Here is a 20,843-nt window from a genome sequence, read left to right on the forward strand (position 1 = left end):
ATGAAGTCCTTTTTGGTTTGGGAAAATTATTGAACAGGAAGAAAAACAAAACTAAGTAACTATGGAAATCACCCGGTTCTTACGTGGGCTTCTGGCCCAGAAGGCATTCGGTAGACTTAAAACGAATGGTCTTGGAAATAAAAATTTCTAATCTTTTACACCGAGTGCTGTTCGCTAGTCCAGCGGTCGTTGATTACCCTACAGGGAGAAGCTGTAAGCAGTGCTGTCAAATGGAAAACTGTCTGTGTTCAAGAGATCACAGAGAAGTCAGTCATCTAGTTGTACTTGAAGGCATTTGCGATATTACGTATCGTAACTTAGAAAATCAGAGATACTGGGGCATCTGGGTGTCTGAGTTGGTTAGGCATCCGACTTCGGCTTGGGTCATGATCTCACGGTTCGTGGGTTTGATCCTTGTGTCGGGCTCTGTGCTGACAGCTCGGAGCCTGGAGCCTGCTTCGGATTCTGCCCCTCCCCTGCTTGAGCTCTGTCTCTCTCTCTCTCTCAATAATAAATAAACATTTAAAACAATGAAAAAAAAAAACCAGAGATATTGAAGGACCAGTGAAAATACCATAAACCAATTTAAAAAGTGCTGGCATATTTTTTCAGTTGATTTGCAAGGTTGACTTAATGGCTGTGGCATGTGGCTACTTAAATATGTAACTTTAAATTATTTTTACAAGGAAAAGCAAAATTTTGTATTTAGTTCAACAAACATTTATTGAGGATATAATGAGGAATCCAAGACTGTCCCTGTCCTCAAGGTGCCCATTGTCAAGTAAGGAAAACAAACATTAGGAGACGGTGGAAAATGCGAGGAAGTATGCACCCAGTGCTGTGGGTGCCCTGCAGGGGCGGGGGGAGCATAGGAGTAGGGAAGAAATGCCAAGGAGGCTACACAGAGGAAGCAGGATTTGGCTGACAGTTGAAAGGTCCAATGTCTCAAAGGAGGAAAGGCAAATGGAACAGTGTATAGAAAGATAGGAGGCATGAGAGAATGTGTTCTCAGGGACCAGGGTGGGTCTCAGGATAAGTTTAAGGCAGTAAGATATGGATATCCCTGGATAAAAATAAGGAATGAATATTGGCTCTGTAACATTACCTCATGATTGGCTGCTTGCTCAGTGTTTACGTTTCTTTATAAAAAATTTTATTTACAGTATTTTTCCAGTCACCCCTGTGTCACCTATATAAACACTAACATACCTGTCACTGATGACACGTATTAGGAAAAGTGAAAATATGTCTCCTCTAAAGTGCTTCCATTTTAAGGTTTTTGCATCTCTTAGAAACTTTCACGGTCCCTAGAACCTTGATGGGCTCTGTAAAACAAAGCATTATCCAAGCAGAGGTGTGACTGTACTAGAATTGTTTGAAGCTTCTACCGTTATTTTCCTATCAGAGAATGATTCATCATAATTTTGAACAGTGATGCCTTCAAAATCTTTGAGAGGTCAGAAACCCATTTTGCAGATGAAGAAACTGAGGTATAGAGTTCTCCTTGGTCCCAGGGTGAGAGGCTGGAGTATGTCAGGGAGATTATTGCTTTTGATTGTGTTAAGTTTCTTAATCCCTTTAGACTGTGACGTTTCCGTTTCTTTCCCAAATCCAGAAGTGGGAAGTGTTTTGAGATTTGTTCTATCTATGGGACTCCATCGCAGAATATTCATAAAGTGCTCAAAGTGCATGGTACTGTAAGAAGCTAGAGCCAGGGGCCGTTTCTCTCACTGTTCAGTTGAGAAGAAAGGGCATGTAGCATTGATTATTTATGAACTATTGATTATGGAACTAGTTTACAGTCCTCGGAAGTCCGAGTGTATAATGTGTGTGTCCAATTATTTTTTTTAAATCACGATCAGCTGTCTGAAGTGTCTTCACTGGGTTCCTCTTGTGTAAGAAGTACATAGCTTCCCTCGTTCCAGCTGGTGCACTTGACGATGCTGCAAAAGCAAACAAGACATTCTGCAATTGTGACCAAAGCAATACATAAATAAATAATCTATATTCCAACTTCCCCCTGGTTACATGGCTTGCAATAAATTGTGCAAATTATACACAGAAGGAACATACTGGCACTTCGAGTGCAGCTGACTTGCTAGGCAGAGCATTCTGAAAATAATAAACAATCTACAGTTCTTTTCTCTTCCGGATCCCTGAAATGTCCATCCATCCCACTGTTTAGTTTCTATAGTCCACAAAAAAGTAGTTATAACTGTAGGTGTGGCTGAAGTTCATGTCCAATACCTATAACTGAAGCTGGGACAAGAAGACACCTGGAACTTAAAAAACATGTTAATTTGGGGGTGCTTGGGGTAGCTCAGTCCGACTCTTGGTTTCGGCTCAGGTGCTGGCAGTGCAGAGCCTGCTTGGGATTCTCTCCCTCTCTCTCTGCCTCTCCCCCACTCGCACTGTCTCTGCCTCTCTCAAATAAATAAACTTTAATAAAAAATAAGCATTTAACTTTTTAAAAATATTGAACGGTATAGGGTTAAAAAATCTCAGGAGACCATCTACATTTACATTAGAAGCATTATTGAAAGCAAAACTATCTTTTATCTAGCTGTGTATATGTTCATTAACAGATATGTATGAATATATGAAGAATACAAATTACCCATTTTCTACTCCCTAATTCTTTTTATTTTTCGTGATATGGTATGGATGCACGATCATTTATTTAATCATTCTCTTTTGGTCATTTAAAAAATGTTTTTGTCTTCATAAACTTTGTATCAGTTGACCTTTGAACGCCCCATGTAGTTGGAAATGCGCATATAACTTTTGACTCCCTAAAAACTTAACTACTAATAGTCTACCATTGACCAGAAGCTTTACCAGTAACAAAAAACAGTCTATCAACACATATTTGGCATGTCATAAGGATTATATGCTGTATTTTTATAATAAAGCCAGAGAAAAGAAAATGGCATTAAAGTCATAAGAGAAAGTATATTATAGTTCTGCATATATAGAAAAAAAATCTGCATGTAAGTGAATCCATGCAGTTCAGACCTGTGCTGTTCAGAGTTAACTGTACATAAATTTTTGATATTACCGATCATTTCCTTAGGATGTGCTTCTAAAAGGAATCACTGGGTCAAATACTACGAACTTCTTAAAAAAGCTTTTGATACATGTTTATGAATTGCTTTCCAAAGATGATCCTGCCAAATAACACTCCTGCAAGCAATGCGGAAGACTGTCTCATCATTTACTATATAGCACAGCATGTATTTTTAATTTTGCTGGTTCAACAGGTGGAGTCTCTTTTTAAAAAGACATCTAGTAAAAATCACTTTTCATCAGAATCACAGAGGAACTGTAAATAGTACTGTAGTCTGTCTTACACAGATCTAGGTATGAAAATTACATAGAGAGACATTATGTAATGAGGTCCTACTATGATTAAGACGTAGGGCAGCCCTTCAAGGAGGTCACAGTCTTGGTAGAACGGGTAAGGCCTGTGCACGTAGGTACTTTCCTTACTCACCCCGCGCCCCCCCCCCCCACCAGTGCTCAGGAGAAAGCAGAGATGTGCTGTGCTCCACCTCCTACTGACCCCTGTCACTGCACTGTCACTGCACTGTCACTGCACTGTGCTCTCAGCCGTGCAGACTGGGCAAAGCCCCGCAAGGAAAGGGCAAAGAGCTCTCGGCCCAGTGCGTTGGCCCCATAGAACGTGTTCACTCTCTTTGCTTGGCCATTTCGGCAACCGCTTGTCTAGTTAGATTACACTTTTTGTTAACTGAAAGGCAAAGGAAGAAAGAAATACTTGTTATGTGTATGACTCTGGTCTTTTTATTCTATGTACTATTCATAAATAGAATTTGGTACTTTGTATTTATTTGGATATTTACATTTAAAAAGGGAGTCATTGGGGGCACCTGGGTGGCTCAGCTGGTTGGGCAACTGACTTTGGCTCAGGTCATGATCTCACAGTCCGTGGGTTCAAGGCCCGCGTTGGGCTCTGTGCTGACAGCATGGAGTCTGGAGCCTGCTTCGGATTCTGTGTCTCCCCCTCTCCCAACCCCTCCCCTGCTCACGCTCTGTGTCTCTCTGTCCCTCAATAATAAATAAACGTTAAAAAAACCACTTTTTTTAAAAAGGGAGTCACTAAATAAGCCAACATTCTTCAAAGAAAATTCTTGATATTCAGTGCACACTATTTGCTCTTGTCATCAGCCCAAGACTCCATATTAGTCTGTTTTCTTATAGGAATCTTTGACCCCCCAGGGGATATTATACTCTAGGAAATCATAGTTGAATATGAATATATATACATACACACACATACGCATACACATGCATATTCTTGGATGCTGATTTAATCGGTTCATATCTAAAGAGACAGGGGGTGGCTATTCAGAGTCTGACCCAATCTTTCTTTCTCTTAGTAATGGTGAGCCTTGTCATTGTCTCTTTCTTCTTAAGTCTTCAACATTATCAATAGATGTCCTCATGTCTAAAAGTTACTGAGAAAAGTACATTCTGGGGCAAAACTTCGTTCAAAAGAAAACCACAGGCCCCACGTGGTTTCCATTAGGCCACCTCATCAAACCTGGACTTCACATGTAACTTACCTGCACTCCCAGCCAACCCCCGAGGCTCGTCTTCACCAGTCAAGCCAGGAGTTCTCTGATCAGCACCGGTGAGCCTGCTACTTGGGCCCTTTCCATCCCCCAGAGAACGATGAGGTCATCCACCCTAATAAGACCCCTGCCCTTCTCCCTAAGGGAAGGTGACTCTGCCTGAAATAATTATTTCTTCTCCTCTGCTAATAACTTCACGACCCACCCTCTTTCCTATGAAAACCTTCCAGTTGGCACAGCTCCTCAGAGCCCCGCTCTACTTAGATGGGAGGCCGCCTGGTTCGTGAATCAACCAGTGGAGCCAATTAGATCTTTAAAAGCTACCCAGTTGAATTTTTTTTTTTTTTAAACAACTTTAACAGATCTATGTAATTTTACTAGTGAGGTTAGGGAATTCATTTAATCCAGCTATCCTCTGACAAAACGGTTGAAAATAATTACCTACCATAGACTGATGGCTGGAATTAGTAAGAGAACGGCAGACAGCAGAAAGGTGAAGCCTGGGTACCAGGCGACAGTGGCTGAATAAATTCCATTAAAAGTAGAAACTGCAGTGACACCACCAAGCGTTTCTAAGAAGGCGATGCAAGCAAACAGGGTACCTGTTTGGGGTCAGGGTGTGGAAGGAGAAAAAGAAATGGCTTCGTGACAAAACAACGAACAGAACAAAGGGAGAAAACTTACTCCCTGGAAAAAACAAACACGGGGCACTGCTTGGTGAATGAAAGCTATTTCCTCCAAATCCCTGAGAAGTCAGTAACCCATTTTTGCAGGTGGAGAAACTGAGATCATGAGGTCTACCTGGACTTGATGTGACGGAAGGTGAAAACACAATAGTTCCGATGTCGGTAGGGCAAAGGTAAAAGGCAACGACAGCGGACACATTTGAAACCCACAGTCTCCTGTCCCTGAACAGCCGCAGGCATAGCCACAACTACATAGCCCTGACGTTCAAGCTTATTTCCCACTCTCAGTCCCCAAGCTGGGGACATCTGTGACACACCTCCTATGTGCAGGTGGCTCCTACGAGCAAAGGTCCCACCCGAGGAGCCTTCTGAGTTAAAGCAATCCTCTTCATCTGCTTCTCAGATCTGCCAAAAGTGACAGCTGCAGACAAAGACAGAGGATGGCATATGCTTTCTGCAGCGTGGACTGGATCCCTCCCTCCAAAGTGCCGGCAAATTGAGCAGCCACAAGGTTCCTTTGTGTGACTCCTCAAGTAACTGTCTGTGCTCTAGTTATGCCATGGTTTGATGCGAAGTGAGTCTTTTCTGCCTTCCCTGCCTGAAACGGCTTCCACGCTGAGGTGGCTCACAAGACTGAGTGAGCGGGGATCCCGCCACTGCCCGGCACCCCTGCCCACCTACCACGGTTGGTCGAGGGCAGGCCCTGGAGCATCGTTCGAGGAGCGTAGGGTGGCTGCGTGGTCAGTCCAAGTTCATAATCCGAGAAAAGGGGGCACAAATTCTGCCAATGTTTCGTTCTGTCTGCAATCCAAGACCACGCTGACTGAGCAGTTAAACCTCTAAAGGACAGGCGGGTCATCTCGATGTACTTGTCTTCCTCTTTGCCCTATTTGGCATCACCAGATGAAAAACTTTGTCCTGGTTTTCCCGCTCTTCTTGATGTCCCCGGTAGAAGTCCCTACGTGGCTTTGGCGGACTCTATCATTAAGCCGTTGTGCTTGTTCCCTGCTTTGCCAAGTTTACTTTTCCATGAGAAGTTGTGATGTATTTTTTCTACAAACAATGCAAATCATGTAAATAACTGTATTTGATGGACTGGTGAGAAGGAAAAGGCAAGCATGAGGGTCACCTTTCGTAACCAGATTATGGCTTACGCTGTCCGTGTTTTAATTTTCCCCGTGGTCTTAGTCTTGTAGACCGTGTGGCATATGGGTTTTTATCTACTGAGACTTTTTACCCCGGTATACATCTTCTCGTACGTGGCTTCTAATTCTTCACTGAATGACAGGTCACATGTTCATAAAACATAAACATATCTCTGAAGAATACTGTGTTTTCACGTACATGTCTTCTTTTGACTAAAACGAAAGCTCTGTTCATGCCAAGTGCACATCTACTCTGTTTACTGCTGTGTCCCAGGGCCTGTCTGTCCTGGCACATGGAAGATGTTTAACCCGTATTTGTCGAATGAATGAAAAAAAGCTTCATTCAACAGCCCAGTTACCAATCAGCAAGTAGTACACAGACCTGCTGCCTCCATGATTTATAATAAAACATGAAGTCAGTTCACTTGGGAGGAAGTTCTCCTACCTGTCTGTGCGATTATCTTCTTATATTTCTGATCCCTTGCTACATCCAGGCACAGTGCCATGGAGGACAGACTGGACAGAGGTAGTCCTGTTTTGCAATGACCTAACTCGATTCTTGACAGAAAGCTGGCCAGGTGGTACGTGTGTCTGGCATAAACAGCCATCCTGTGACACGGTAGGGTTCACTTGTCGCTCAACTTTCTCGAGCAGTTCAACTTGTGTCACAGTCACCAGAGATAAACTGGATTAAGTCATCAGCCCATTGTTTCGTATCTATACTTTTTCTTAATCCGGTAGGTTTCAAAAGTCGAGTGTGTTTTTCCAGTGTTCCAAGTAATCACAAAGAGTGCGCAGGGAGCAGCGAGGCAAGAGGTAGTCCAGGGTGGCTTTAGCTGGGAGTTTCACGGCCGTATGGAGCACAGAGATTCCGAAACAATCCAGTTTCCTCTCCTTTCTCATTCAAGATGATGGGGATACTGAGAGACTCATGAAAACCTCTGTGGCACTTCCTTTCTCCTCCGATCACCTTAAAGCACATAACATTTTCACGAAGATATCCCGTTTTTAAAAAAGTAATGCAGGACCAGAATATACTCAGTAGGGAAACTCTGACATCAGCAAAAGGCATCCTCAGTGAAAATCCAAAAAACAAAACACTTTAAAGTGTCACTTTAAATAGCCTTTGTAAAGTAGACTACACCAAATAAAAACCAAAACAAGCCAGGCACTCTGAGAAGTGTCTTTTAGCTCCAAGTTGTGAAGCAGGTAGATGTTTCTTTTTCTCCTGAACAGCTCTACTGAGGTATAATTCACACGCCCTAGAACTCACCCCTTTAAACTGCACAGTTAACGGAGCTGCGCAGCCTCGCCCCAGAAGAAACCGTACCCCTTAGCAAGTACTCCCTCTCTCTCCAGCCCTGGACAGCACTTACCTGATTTCTGTCTCCACGGGTTTGCCTTTTCTGAACGTTTCACATAAATGGAGTATTTATACGACAATGTGTGACCTTTTTGTGTCGGGCTTCTTCATTTTCCACAATGATTTCAAGGTTCATCCATGGGGTAGTGGGTATCATCAGTACTTTATTTTTCTTGCCAAATAATATTTCATTGGGCCGATATACCACATGGCATCGATCCATTCATCAGTTCATGGACATTTACATTTGTCTTTACTTTTTGGCTACTATAAATAATGCTGCTGTGAACATTTGTGTGCAGGGTTTTTTGTGGGCATATGTTTTCATTTCTTTTGGGATTTCAATTCCATTCTATTTCTAGGAATGGAATTGCTGAGTCCTAAGGGAATTTTATTTAACTTTCCGAGGAGCTACCAAACTGTTTTGGCAAAACGGGTGCATCGTTTTATGTTCCCACCAGCGGTGTAGAAGGGTTCCAGGTTCTCCACATCCTGACCATCTCTTGTTGTGGTCTTTCCATTTCAGCCATCCCAGTGGGTCTCACTGTGGTTTTGGTTTGCATTTCCCTGAAGGCTAATGATGTTGAGCATTTATTCATATAATTCTTGGCCATTTGTACAGCTTTTTGGAGAGATGTCTATTCAAATCTGTTGCCTATATAGTTGGGTTGTCTTTTGGTTTTTTCTTTTTTTTTTAATTCCAGTGTAGTTAACACACAGTGTCATAATAGTCCCAGGTGTACAATACAGTGATCCAGTAGGTTCCATATACTACTCAGTGCCCATCCAGATAAGTGTATTCTTAATCCTCCTTACCTATTTCATCCATTCCCCTCCCCCACCTCCCAAGTTCCTTATTAGACATGTGATTTACTCATATGTTCTCACACTCTGTAGCTTGTCTTTTCACTCTCTGGATGGTGTCCTTTAAAGTGCAAAAGCTCTTAATTTGGATAAAGTCTAATTTATCTATTTTTCTTTTGTTGTTGTGCTTTTGGTGTCATACCTAAGAAACCATTGTAACCCAAAGAAGCAGGTATATTTTTACATATTACAGTTACAAATTTTTATATTCCTAAGTGGTTTTCCAGTCAGTCATCATTACATAATCTATAAGCAGCTGTGTGCATATACAGTGACATGGGTCGAAGAGAATCAAGAAATATATTTTTAAAGGCACTGAATTAGCAGTTTAGTGTTGACTAAACTGCTATAAATACAGCAGCCTAGATATGAATGGTCCATCAACAATTAATATGAATGTCTGCACCAGGCTGAGGCATGAAACAAAAGAAAGCTCCAAAATCTAACAATATTCACATGGTACAGATATGCCTAATATCTAACTAGTAACTAGTTCTAACTAGAAATTTAATTTTGTTGTCCTTTTGTATTGGTTATTCTCTGCCCTCCCACTTCAGCTGTTTGATCTCCTGTGTCCTGCTCTGTGCTTGGGAGGCTGATAGATTTGCTCCTATCGAATGACGTGGATCTCCTTGCTAATCTGACTTTCTGTTGCACTTGGTCAACGAGATGAAGGTGGAGAGAAAGCTTGTAGTGTGTTGTCTCTGCTCCCTCTTTGGGCCACCTTCTCTGGGTGCCTTCTCCACTGCCCACTCCGCCATACTGCTTGGACTTCATGAAAGTCGCTATGGAACCAGCTGAGTGGGATCCTGTTTTTGCTAGGATTCTAATTCAGGCCCAGCCCTAACATTTGTGGGGTCCAGTGTAAGAATACACTTAGAAGCCTATATATTATATTGTAAGTATTTGTGAGTTACAGTTCTAATGAACAAACTGTTCAGTAAGCTATGTTTCAACTACCCGCTCTGAGAAATATGCCTTCTATACCTTCACGATGATTTGGAAGGTCAGACACAGACTCCGAATTCTCAGACTCTTTGGAGTTCTGTGGAGGAACATGGCAGCACTGGCCGAGCTAGCTGGCCCTTGGCCCTCAGTCCCCAGCTGCAGGGTGCAGTCCGCCCACGCTGTGTTCTATCTCTCGCTCCATCCTGCTCAGAAAGGATCATTTACACATGGCTGTACACACCCCACTCTGCAATGCCAAGGTTGGGCTAGTTCTATGAAGAGTGATGGCTCGGCTACCCCTTTGGTCTAGAGGGGAACACACGGTCTACCCTCAGGAGAAAGGGTCTGAGGAAGAGGACCACCCAGGCACTCAAAGACACGAACCCAAAACTGTTTGGCTGGGAATTATGGGTCCCGGATACCCAGAGTATAGTCTAGAAGGGGGAGGTGTTGTGAGCTCCCGGGTGGGCATCTGCCTGGGCCCTGAGCACTCCTCTCCTCTTGAGGCAAGGCCTGGCTAGATGCAAGCCTTCTAAAGCGGGAGACCCTGGGCAGGGCACCCCTGCCTGAACATAAACCTCTACCGAACACAGAATTTGCTTACCACTTAATTCAAAAGGCGTTCTGAACAAAAAAAGTGTTGTAGAATATTCAGAAGAATCAAACATTGGTTGTCCATAGATTTCAGCTGAAACAGATTGTAAACTCATTATATTCATTAAGCAAATTAAACTCACCTTGTTCAGTAGAACGAACCACTTTTGACATCATGGACCGTAGAACAGAGAGCGGCACGATCGTGAAAAGGAATGGCAACCTGACTGTAAGAGAAATGGTGGGAAATCACTGGCCAAGTCAGAAGACGAATGGCCAATTTTAAATGTGAAATACTTTCTTTCTGACTATGTCCTTTTCTATAAGCATCCTACCTCATTGCATCCAAGGACTGAATTAATTAATTGTAGACTTCTGTCTCATGACTTAAGATACACTATAGATGGGTCAGCTAAAGGTTACTTTACTTTGTTATTCCGGGAGTAAGAATAAGAGTTCATGGAGGTTTTAGGTCCTTGGGATTAGAACTGCGATTGGGACTGATGTGCTATTTCCCTGATTATTACAGTGACCTCTCGTTCAGCAAGTTGTGATTTAGCTTTCTTCATGTATTTTCTGGTTTTGCTTCCTTAGACTTGACATTCTTAGTGTCAGCATGCTTTTAGTATATTGACTCACTTATCGAGAAAGTGGTTATCTTTCTGCTTGTTCATCTTTGTGCTGAATCATTTTATGAGCCCAGATCACCTCTCCTCTTAAATTATGACCCCTAATAGTAGCATTTCTAGTTCTTTGACAAAACAGTAATAGATTATTTTTGCAGATGATGTTAAAGTTTTCACACATATATCAACTTACTTGACCTTGGCAATTCTAAGGGAGACAGGGAGAACCGACATTTACTGAACACAAGGCCTTGTGCTAAGTGCTTTACAGTGATCTCTTCTAATATTCTTGTAACCCTCTGAATTAGGTACTACTGTGCCCATTTTACATTTGAATAAATGAAGGCCCTGAGTACTTACGGAATTTGCTTAAGATCACCTGGTGCCATATAGATGGACATTAAACCTGATTCTCTTTGGTCACCCTGCTTCCCTGCAAGGTAGCAAGAGGTTGGCAGTGGCTTTGTAGAAAAAGATGAAATCGGACCTTTCCTAAGGTCCCACTTGACAGATCCCTTAGCTCTTTCAAAGGCAGCATCTCACTCAAGCCCTACAGAAACCACCTGTGGGGTAGGTAGTTGAGGAGGTAGTCCAGTTTGCCAAAAAATGATTTATCAAAAGCCAATTGACGGAATGACCAATTTGCAAAACCCTGTCTTAAAGAATTTTCTTCTTGAATATATTCAACAAATGTGAATTTTATAAATCTTTTGAGTTTATTTTATGTAATGATCTTTACTTCTTATGGGGCGCCTGGTGGCTCAGCCAGTGGAGCGTATGACTCTTGATCTTGGGGTTGTGAGTGAGCCCCACGTTGGATGTGGAGATTACTTAAAAATAAAATCTTAAAAAATAATTTTTAAAAAGTTTTATGGAAAGTAGTCTTCTTAGCAGCACTTTAAGAAATATTCAAGTTGGCAAAAAGCTCTATTGAAGAATTGACTCACAAGAAGAATGCTTCTCAAAACAATTTTTTGGCAAGTATGCAAATTTAGAAAATTGTGGTTAATCATTAATGTTTTTTAAACCAATTGGCTTTCACTTCCTGGCAAAGTGCCTTAATTGAACTAGAATGCGTTAAATAGAGAATGTTAAACTAAACTAAAAGTTTCTCACCCAGCAGACTAAATTCATTTTATATAAACATCAAATACATGGTTAGTTCTAAGGCTACATTTTGTATCTTACCTAAAAACATCATTAATGTCGTTCTGGCAAAAGCAGTCATGACCATTCCTGCCATGGTGGTAAAGATTCCAATGAAGGCCATGTGAATGTCTTCCATACAGTAAGAAAAAAGCCATATTCCTAGGAAACTACTGAAAAAGGTAATGCTACCCAGAGCCGATCCATAACCTATAAAGACTTCATTCCAGCAGAGTGGGGAATCCAATTCATAAAGGATAAAAATGGGGGAAATGCCAATTGTCACGAAAAAATAAGTGATCATTGTAAAAAGTAACAAACAGAGAAAATACCGTCGCTTACCGGAAGCATTTTTAAAAAGCATGTAAGTTCGGTAAAATAGGTTTTTAAAGCCTTCACTACATGATATGGCAACATTCGGAGACGAAGATTCTTTCAATGAATCGCCAAGAAAAAATAAAATATAAATCAAGTTAACAGCAAGAGCCATACTAATAATGAAAAAGGACCACACAAAACCTAGTTCTCTGATAAAATAGCCAGAAGACAGTCCCGTTAATCCAGTGACAAGTCCAAGTATGAAGTCAATTATAGCTATTCGAATTGTTCTTTGTTTCTGTTCTACACATTGATCAACTACGTAGGCAAAACAGGCCCCTAAAAATGTGGTATAATTGCCACACAGTGCACCGATGAAGGTAGATGCAATCAGAAGCTGGACTGGAAAAGCAAAGTAGGAGAGCACACAGAGCCAAACACTGGTTGCAAGAGCGCCAACGGAAGACAAAATCAAAGGGAATTTCCGTCCTCGATGATCACTATGAGACAGAAGTATGAACGTAGACACTAGACCAGGAATTAGCCCACTTATGTCCATCTGCAGATTAAAGAGAGACACCTTCTTCTGAACTTCCTGCAAAGAAACAAAAAGAAGACGATGTGTTTATAGAGATATAGACAACATGCATGAAAATATCACAGTGCGTGCTTTTCTTTTTTCCAGTACGTCGCCAACAAGGAATCTCTGCAGCATGGGTTTGACACAGCCTGAATCTTCATCCAGTTCACAAAGCAAATAACAAGAGGTGACGCAGGAATCAAAGCTCAGTCAGAATATTCAAGTACCGTGGTGGGGACTTTCATAAAAAGAAAATTGGGTATTGCGGTGTGTCTGTCTTATATAGAGGATCCACAGACCCCAAGACTTCTGGGACTGGCCATATAAGGATATTTCTTTCTTCTGTGAACAGCTAGCACGGAGATCATGACCACTGTTGTCAAGCAAGAGCAACACCCTTTCCCGTGACAGATCCTTGTGTCTACTTAAAAGGCAATGAATATCACGTGTAAATGTCGTACTCGATAGACCTTTATTTAGGAGGCACTCAGTTGCTTTTTTCACATGTGTCTCCACAAATACGTTTCTTCCAGTTTCTTTCTTCCCTTACTAAAAAATAAGATAAAACCCCAAGAGAAGCTTTGCACTGACGAAGACGGATGGTAGCACGCCATGAACTGAGGAGGAAGGTAAATCCAGCTTCTCCAAGCCAACACACCCGGGGGCACACACAGGCTGCAAGATGTTACAGGCGCTGCACTGGTTGTTTGGGGGAGAGCATTTGGGGTGATTTCTGTTTGCCACCTCTCTCTGTATTTTCCAAGTTTTATACAGAGTATGTGCCATTTTTATAACAGGGATTACTAAACTCATTTTTAAAAACAGACGGATTCATGTAATATTTAGAAAGCACCCTAGAACAACTGATGAACCACACAGAAAAATCAAGTACTGAAATTAATGATCTTTTAAAAGAGTGAGCCCGTGTTGATTTTTATATATCCATATAACGCAAGTAACTTCCCGTTACCAGGAAGTGTTGTCGTCACTAAGACTCAAAGCTCCAGTCATCTCTGTTTCTGGCCTTTCCCTTCACCCATGCCTGCCAGCACCCGGTGCTTCTCGTGACCTCTGCCTCTTTCCGGTCCCATCACTGCCACCGGAAGCACAGGGCTCCTAGCGCTCACCAGGACTCCCCGGGCACCTTGCTTTCCCTCTCTTCAACTCGGTCTATGACCCAGCCTCGTCACTTGGTGGATCACACACCCCAATGGTGGGAGCGGCTTGCCAAAACACACTAGTGGCACGTCTCGCACCTGCTTATTAGCCCTCTGCCTGCCACAGAAAGCTCACGCTTTCCGTGTCCGTTATGTTAGGCCACCCAGAGGCGGTCCGACCCCACTCTTCAGCATGATCTCCACTCCCTCCCCAAATGCGCCGTTACAGGCACAGGCCTTAGTCAAGTCCAACTTGGATTTGCCTGAAATGCCCAAACAGATGTAATCTCTCCCGTTGAACCTTCTCATCTGGCCATTATCATTCTTCAGTTGCACTTTTTTGTGTAGCGATTAAGAGCTCTGGAGTCAGATGGATATAGATTCAGAAGGAGCCCGTTCTTTACGTAGCAATTAGAGTGATTTTTGAAAACACACACCAACCAGCTCATGTTACTCCTCCACCCAAAATCCCTCGGTGGCTTTCCTGACAGTGGAATAAATCCGAATTCCTTGCCACAGTGCGGGCGGCGATATCATGACTTCTGTGATTTCAGGTCTGCCTCTCGGCTCCCCTCAGCCACATGCATTCCTCAGACACTCCACGCTCATTCGCTTGTTTTGTACGTGCTGTTCCTTTGGCGATGACCACACGGCTCACTTCCTCAATTCGAAAGTCACTTCCTCAGAAGCCTTCTGTGAGCCATCCAGAGCAACCCCATCAACCCCCACCCAGGGCTCCATGCCCTTATCTGGCTACAGTTTTCTTTAGAGACTTGCCCCACCCCCACAGGGTGGGTTACTTTAATGGAGCTGCTCACCGTGTGCCCTCTCCACTACCACTAAGCTCTGGGAGGGCGGGCACGCGGTCTTCCTTGCCACATCGTCACGGATTCCAACCAAGTGCTTCACAGGGTGCCCCACAGATACTGGTTGTACCAGTGAATAAGCAAATAAAACAGGTGACGCGCTAGCTGCGTGTGATGCCGACCGAATTATTTATCCCTATAGCTTCATCTGACAAGAGGGGGGTATGAAGAGTCCCTGTCTTGCAGGCTGTTGTGAGTGTGAGATTTAAAGTCAGCATGGCAACATAAGGCACACCGCAGAGACCCTACTATAAGTTCATGCTTAATCAACTCTGGTAGTTTCATTTTTACTAGGGCAGGCTTCTTTTTAAAAAATTTTTTTTTAAATGTTTATTTTATTATTTTTGAGACAGAGAGAGACACAGCATGAACAGGGGAGGGGCAGAGAGAGAGGGAGACACAGAATCGGAAGCAGGCTCCAGGCCCCGAGCCATCAGCCCAGAGCCCGACGCGGGGCTCGAACTCACGGACCGCGAGATCGTGACCTGAGTCGAACTCGGACGCTCAACCGACTGAGCCACCCAGGCGCCCCTAGGGCAGGCTTCTTGTGCACACCGTTGTAGCTCCACGGTTATAAAAGCCATCAAGTAAATATTTACCGAATAAAGAAGTAAATCAAACAATCATTTTCTAATCCGCTTCTCAACCAGCTATTCCAGTTTGGGATTCCTCTTCCCATTCCCACCCCTCCCCCATATCTGGTCTTCTTTCTAACCCAACCTCTTACGCAGACTTCTCTCCTCATCTGCAATCTGTTCCTTTTAAACTCTGGAGAATCATAATTAGATAAGGGCAAATGGAAGAAATCAGAGTAAAAAGGGCTATGTCTTCTACAAGACTGAACAGGGTGGCTCAAGCATCCGACTCTTGACTTCAGCTCAGGTTATGATCTCACGGTTCAGTTCATGAGTTCGAGCCCTGTGCCTGACTCTGCACGGACAGCGTGGAGCCTGCTTGGGGTCCTCTCTCTCTCCCACCCGTTCACTCGTGCACGCACACTCACACACTCTCTCTCAGAATAAACTTTGAAATAAAACTAAAAAAAAAAAAAGACCGAACAGAAGCACAATGTACTGAGACAAGTGTAAATTACATTAAGGAAAGGAATATCAATTTTCAAAGAGTCACAATTCCATAGGCTGTAGTATATATAGTAATTACAATTGAGTAGAAGACATTCTCTATCTGCTGGTAATAAGGGACTGTGTTAGTTATTAAAAGGGTTATAAGTAAATTACTGAATAAGAACAATTTCACGATCTGGTTGCCACCAACTTGCCCCCTCAACTAGCAGGGTCCCTGTCTTGATAGCACTTGAAGAGAAGAGACCAAAGTGGCCAGTTTAGCACCTCAAAACCAGTCGTTTCACCTGGGAAGGAGAGGATGGCAAGGGGCTTCAAAATTCCTTCCTCCACACAAGTCAACAAACATGCTTAGAATTCCCTACCTCTTCTGCTTTAGCCGAGAGTGTCCTTCCCACAGCCTTGCCATTTTGTTAAGAGGCCCTTTAGAGATGAATCTTGCTCAAGAGAAGTATGTAGGTGCATCTTATAGTCACAAGACTCAGAAAACTCAAAGATTTGGAAAGTAGGTTAGATGAATATTTATATGTATTTATATTTATATGTCTATATATATTTGACCCTACTAGGTTGAAAAATAAGACTTTTCATTCATATAGAGTTTCAAAATGTTAAGTATAAGTGAAATAGCTTAGTTTATTCTTCTATCTATACCCTGAAATTCGTATTATTATCTTGCATTCCAATACATGTGTCTGTGTCTGTGTATTTGTTATATAGAAGGATAAATAAATATGGTATCACAGTAAGAAGTTCAATACACTATTGTATTATGCACTCTTCTTACAAATAATTGGTCTTTTGGGGGGGTGGCAAAGAAAAATTTGAACTGAAAAAAATCCTTTGTTTTATTCAGGACTGACTCTGTGTGTCCTATGACATTTTATTTTTAGGGTTACAAGAACAATTCTCAAACCCCTCAATTTCTTTAAGTCAGCAAGTGCCCAGCACCCACCCCCAGCAGAGCTGGGAATTGAGAAGGAAGGTCCTGAAACAGGGAACATTTGTCCTTGGATTTAAAGGTAAGAGAGGGGCGCCTGGGTGGCTCAGTCAGTGAAGTGTCCGCCTTCAGCTCAGATCACCATCTCACTGTTTGTGAATTCGAGCCCCACGTCAGGCTCTGGGCCAACAGCTCGGAGCCTGGAGCCTGCTTCGGATTCTCTGTTTCCCTCTCTCTGCCCCTCCCTCACTTGCACTTTGCGTGTGTCTCTCTCTCAAAAATAAAGAAACATTAAAAAAATAAAAATAAGGGTAAGAGAATATTCTTATATTGAGCAGGAACAGTATCCAGAAAAGGGGCCAGAGGGAAATGCTGAAGGAGATGGGGGTGCCTCCTGGGAAGCAAAAATGCTCCTGTGACCTAAGGAGCAAAAAGCGAGTGGCCTGCCCGCCCTGTCCCAATTGTGGGTGGGGACAGTCATGCTTTCTAGTTCCCCAATCTGAGAAAAAGCATCTGTAGCTCTAGAGTACCAACTTTAAGAGAAGGGATCTAGGGCACTATGTTTTCTTGAATATTAATCTCATTAAAAAACAATTAATGAAACAACAATTAAACACTGGGCAGAAATTTTCAAAATGAGACCACTGCTCTGGGCAGTGGGGGCCTCTCAGCAGCTGGGTAAGGCCAGAGGCGGCCAGTACTCATCACCTGCACAGTCACAGAGGCCACCAAGGTGACTGAACCACGGCCTGTCTCCCCTCACTCTGGGAGGGCAAGGGCAGCAGACTTGTCCACACATTCAAGTCCTCTCCCCCTCTGTCCCTCCCACTGCTCCCAGGTGTCTGCTGTAGGAAAGCATGGAATCCAATATAGAAACTGATGAGCCTACTGAACCTTTTCACTCCCTGGGAGTTTATATATATAATATATAAATATATAGAATTATATATTCATATATTTATTAATATAAATATATAATATTTATAAAATATATATATTTATTTATATATTTATTATATATAAGATATATAATATATATATAGGAACATTCTTTTTTTTATTAAAAAAAAATTTTTTTTTTAACGTTTATTTATTTTTGAGACAGAGAGAGACAGAGCATGAACAGGGGAGGGGCAGAGAGAGAGGGAGACACAGAATCCGAAGCACGCTCCAGGCTCCCAGCTGTCGGCACAGAGCCTGACGCGGGGCTCGAACTCACGGACCGTGAGATCATGACCTGAGCCGAAGTCGGACGCTCAACCGGCCGAGCCACCCAGGCACCCCAAGGAACATTCTTAAAGTCAGGAGACAAAACCACCAGGTGAGACCCTTGGCCCTTCTATTTTTACGACCCCACTCTAGGCCAGAACCCTGATGTCTGCATGGCTTCCCAGCAATTATCAGTTCCAAGAAAATTTCTCCCATGGAAATGAGGAACGGCAGAAGCTGTGTCCAAAGGCCAGGCCTCAGCCCAGCAAGGTTCTACCTGACACCTGGGGAGCCACCTCCAGAAGTGCCACAGCCTTCCTTCTGGGCCCTTGGCCATTTCTTCTAGGCCTCAGACTCCTCGCCCAGTCACACCTGAATCCCCTTCTCCTGAGGAGAAAATCTGAGAGCCGGCTAGGCAAGTGACTTGAATTCCTCCAAACTCTTCTTGTCCTTTGAGAGGTGAGGCGGTGCCACTCTTTGCCATCACAAAATATCCCCTAGGGGAAGAGTTCAAGGTGTAGAACCGCCGTCTGGGGGAACAATTCCAAATCTAAATGCTATCTCCTTCGCATCTGGACATTGGTAGACTTTGCTAAAAACTGTCTGAGGGAGCCGGCGGATGGTGATGTACCTCCTGTTTGAGACAAATAAAAAATTGGGGGAGGAGGCCAGAGAGGGAGAAGGTAAGGCTGTGTAATATCTGGCTCAACATTTTCAGTGTCCTCAGAACCAAAGTGAGTGCTCCCCTCCGCAGACAGCCTCCCACGGCTGCCCCTGGGCACTTGGGAGTCAAAGCTGATCTGCTAACACCGAATGATGAATGACAAATGCTGCCGCCTGCCCCCTACAAGTCCATGAAGGACACTGGCCCCAAGGTCCACAGTCTTCAGTGATGGGCTACTTAGGGGGTCACTGAAAACTGGGTCATGTACAGGCAGAAGGAGGGGTGGTGGAAGGAAGCAAGCCAGGGAAAGGCAGAAACACTGTTTCCCCCGGCCGCTGGGACCACCGAGTACTCATTCCAGTTGGCTGTGGTCCAACTTTCAGGCTTTGGGATGGGGGTGGGGGAGGAGGAGGAAAGAGCCCCTGGGGAGGTGAGACTAGGCGGAAATTTTCTAAGAAAGGAGAAGCACCAATGTCACAGAAGAAGGGGCTTTTACTTAGAAGAGGCAGATTAGGGACACCTGGGTGGCTCAGTCGGTTGGGGTAACTGACTTCAGCTCAGGTCATGATCTCACAGATCATGGGTTCCAGCCCGGGGTCAAGCTCTGTGCTGACAGTTCAGAGCCTGGGGCCTGCTTGGGATTCTGTGTCTCCCTGTATTTCTGCCCTTCCCTGCTCATACTCTGTGTCTCTCTCTCAAAAATAAACATTAAAAAATAAAAAAAATAAAAAAAAGAAGAGGCAGATTAAAGGTGTCAGGAAACTTCAAACAGGAGAACTGAATAAAGGCTCTTGACCTGGGATTTCGGAGCATTTAAGGTGACCCTTGAGAGATCAACGTATGATGAGTGCAATGCCCTCTTTCATCAAAAACGCCTTTACACATTCCCCTTTTATTACATTTTAGGGATATTTTAATGTCTTACCTCCTGGAATGCAAAAATTGGGCTGCTTGTATTTTTTCCACACTCAGAAATATTGCTATCCGACACAAAACTGTAGTTGCTGGTTTCTTCCCATATTCTCCTATACACATACTGTGTTGTCAGTGGGGCAGTCAAAGTCAGAGCAAATGCACTCAGGCAAATGGCAGGTTCTACAAAGAAAATCTTCATGTTGCCTGGGTAGGTAGTTGAATTCTGTTAAAAAGAACGGGGAAGTTAGAGGAGTTTTGTGGAGTAACTGGGGAACAGAAAGCAGTAAGCAGTTCGTAAGAGATTAATTTTCACTTTGGAATCGGGTACGCAGTAAACCGGTGACTACGTACTTAACTATTTTTAAGAGTAAGTATGACCTTTCAGGGCTCAAACCGCCTTAAAATAATCTTAGTAAGTTGTCACCCATTTTCGTTTGGAATCATCTCACCACAGTCCCCACATTGTATATACTGCCAACCGGTTTTCAAAAGGCAAACAATGAGGTTCCTCCGGGAACGCGATAATTGCGCAACTGTTTGTTATTGTTATTTTGCTGCTCGTTAACAAGGACAGGAAGGGGGCCTTTAAAAAGCAGCTGCCGATCATAAAGGGATTTTTTTCTCGTTTAAACTCACCCCACGGTTACAGTCTTCCTGCCAGGCTAGGCGCAGGTCTGATCATTTTCGGGGCCGGAATCCCCGGGGGCTGTCTTCTTTGGGGGGGAGGGGGTGCCCTGCGCTCTCCGGGCGCCTGCCGAGCAGCAAGTGCTCCCGAGGCTGGGGCGGCCCGGGACGCGCCGGGGACACTGACCGCCGCCTGGGTCGGGGGCCGGGTCTGCGCCGGCCGCCGCGCTGGGACGGGGAGGGGAATTTCCGTTGAATTCGACCAAATGCACCTGTCGGGGAAACTCAAGCTCTCATTTTAAAGCAAACCAACCGAGCGCACTCCGGCGTCCAGAGTGACGACGGCGACAGGTCACTGCGCAGCCCCCGCTCGGCTCCTCGGTGGCCCTGCGGACTCGGCCCCAGGGAGCACGGGCGGCTGCTCCCTGCGCGGTGGGCAGCCTGTCCGCGGGTCGGTGGGTGGGCCTGTGGGCCCGCTGCCGGTCGGCTCCAGACAGAGGCTTAGCCCCCGCCCGCGGAGCACC

General features: G+C 43.9%; 1 protein-coding gene across 6 annotated transcripts; it reads right to left on the reverse strand.

The window, feature by feature from the left end:
- Positions 1–1,573: 1,573 nt before the first annotated feature.
- On the reverse strand, positions 1,574–20,823 carry SLC46A3 (solute carrier family 46 member 3). 6 transcript variants are annotated; one of them, XM_007074341.3, is made up of 6 exons: positions 20,332–20,817; positions 19,706–19,918; positions 12,007–12,877; positions 10,336–10,419; positions 5,038–5,194; positions 1,574–1,943 (listed from the first exon to the last, which is right to left on the reverse strand). In XM_007074341.3, the coding sequence occupies exons 2-6, from the start codon at positions 19,892–19,894 to the stop codon at positions 1,859–1,861; spliced, it is 1,386 nt and encodes a 461-aa protein (XP_007074403.1). In that variant the 5' UTR covers positions 19,895–19,918; positions 20,332–20,817; the 3' UTR covers positions 1,574–1,858. The 6 variants fall into 6 exon arrangements, with proteins under 6 accessions (XP_007074403.1, XP_042846220.1, XP_042846360.1 ...); XM_042990286.1 differs by having other exon boundaries at positions 20,633–20,720; XM_042990426.1 differs by lacking the exon at positions 20,332–20,817 and adding an exon at positions 18,394–18,613 and having other exon boundaries at positions 19,706–19,793.
- Positions 20,824–20,843: the final 20 nt, after the last annotated feature.

The sequence above is a fragment of the Panthera tigris genome, chromosome A1, assembly GCF_018350195.1.
Source record: "Panthera tigris isolate Pti1 chromosome A1, P.tigris_Pti1_mat1.1, whole genome shotgun sequence".
In the NCBI taxonomy this organism is placed as follows: Eukaryota; Metazoa; Chordata; class Mammalia; order Carnivora; family Felidae; genus Panthera; species Panthera tigris.

What these genes read in the sequence shown, in the direction of transcription:
- SLC46A3 (XM_007074341.3), bottom strand. Translation starts at nt 19,894, where the DNA reads ATGAAGATTTTCTTTGTAGAACCTGCCATTTGCCTGAGTGCATTTGCT. An exon ending in CAATTTTTGCATTCCAGGAG is followed by an intron (nt 12,878 to 19,705) that starts GTAAGACATTAA and finishes GTTTCTTTGCAG; the next exon opens with GAAGTTCAGAAGAAGGTGTC. An exon ending in ATTCCAGCCATCAGTCTATG is followed by an intron (nt 1,944 to 5,037) that starts GTAGGTAATTAT and finishes TTGCTTTTGCAG; the next exon opens with CATCGTCAAGTGCACCAGCT.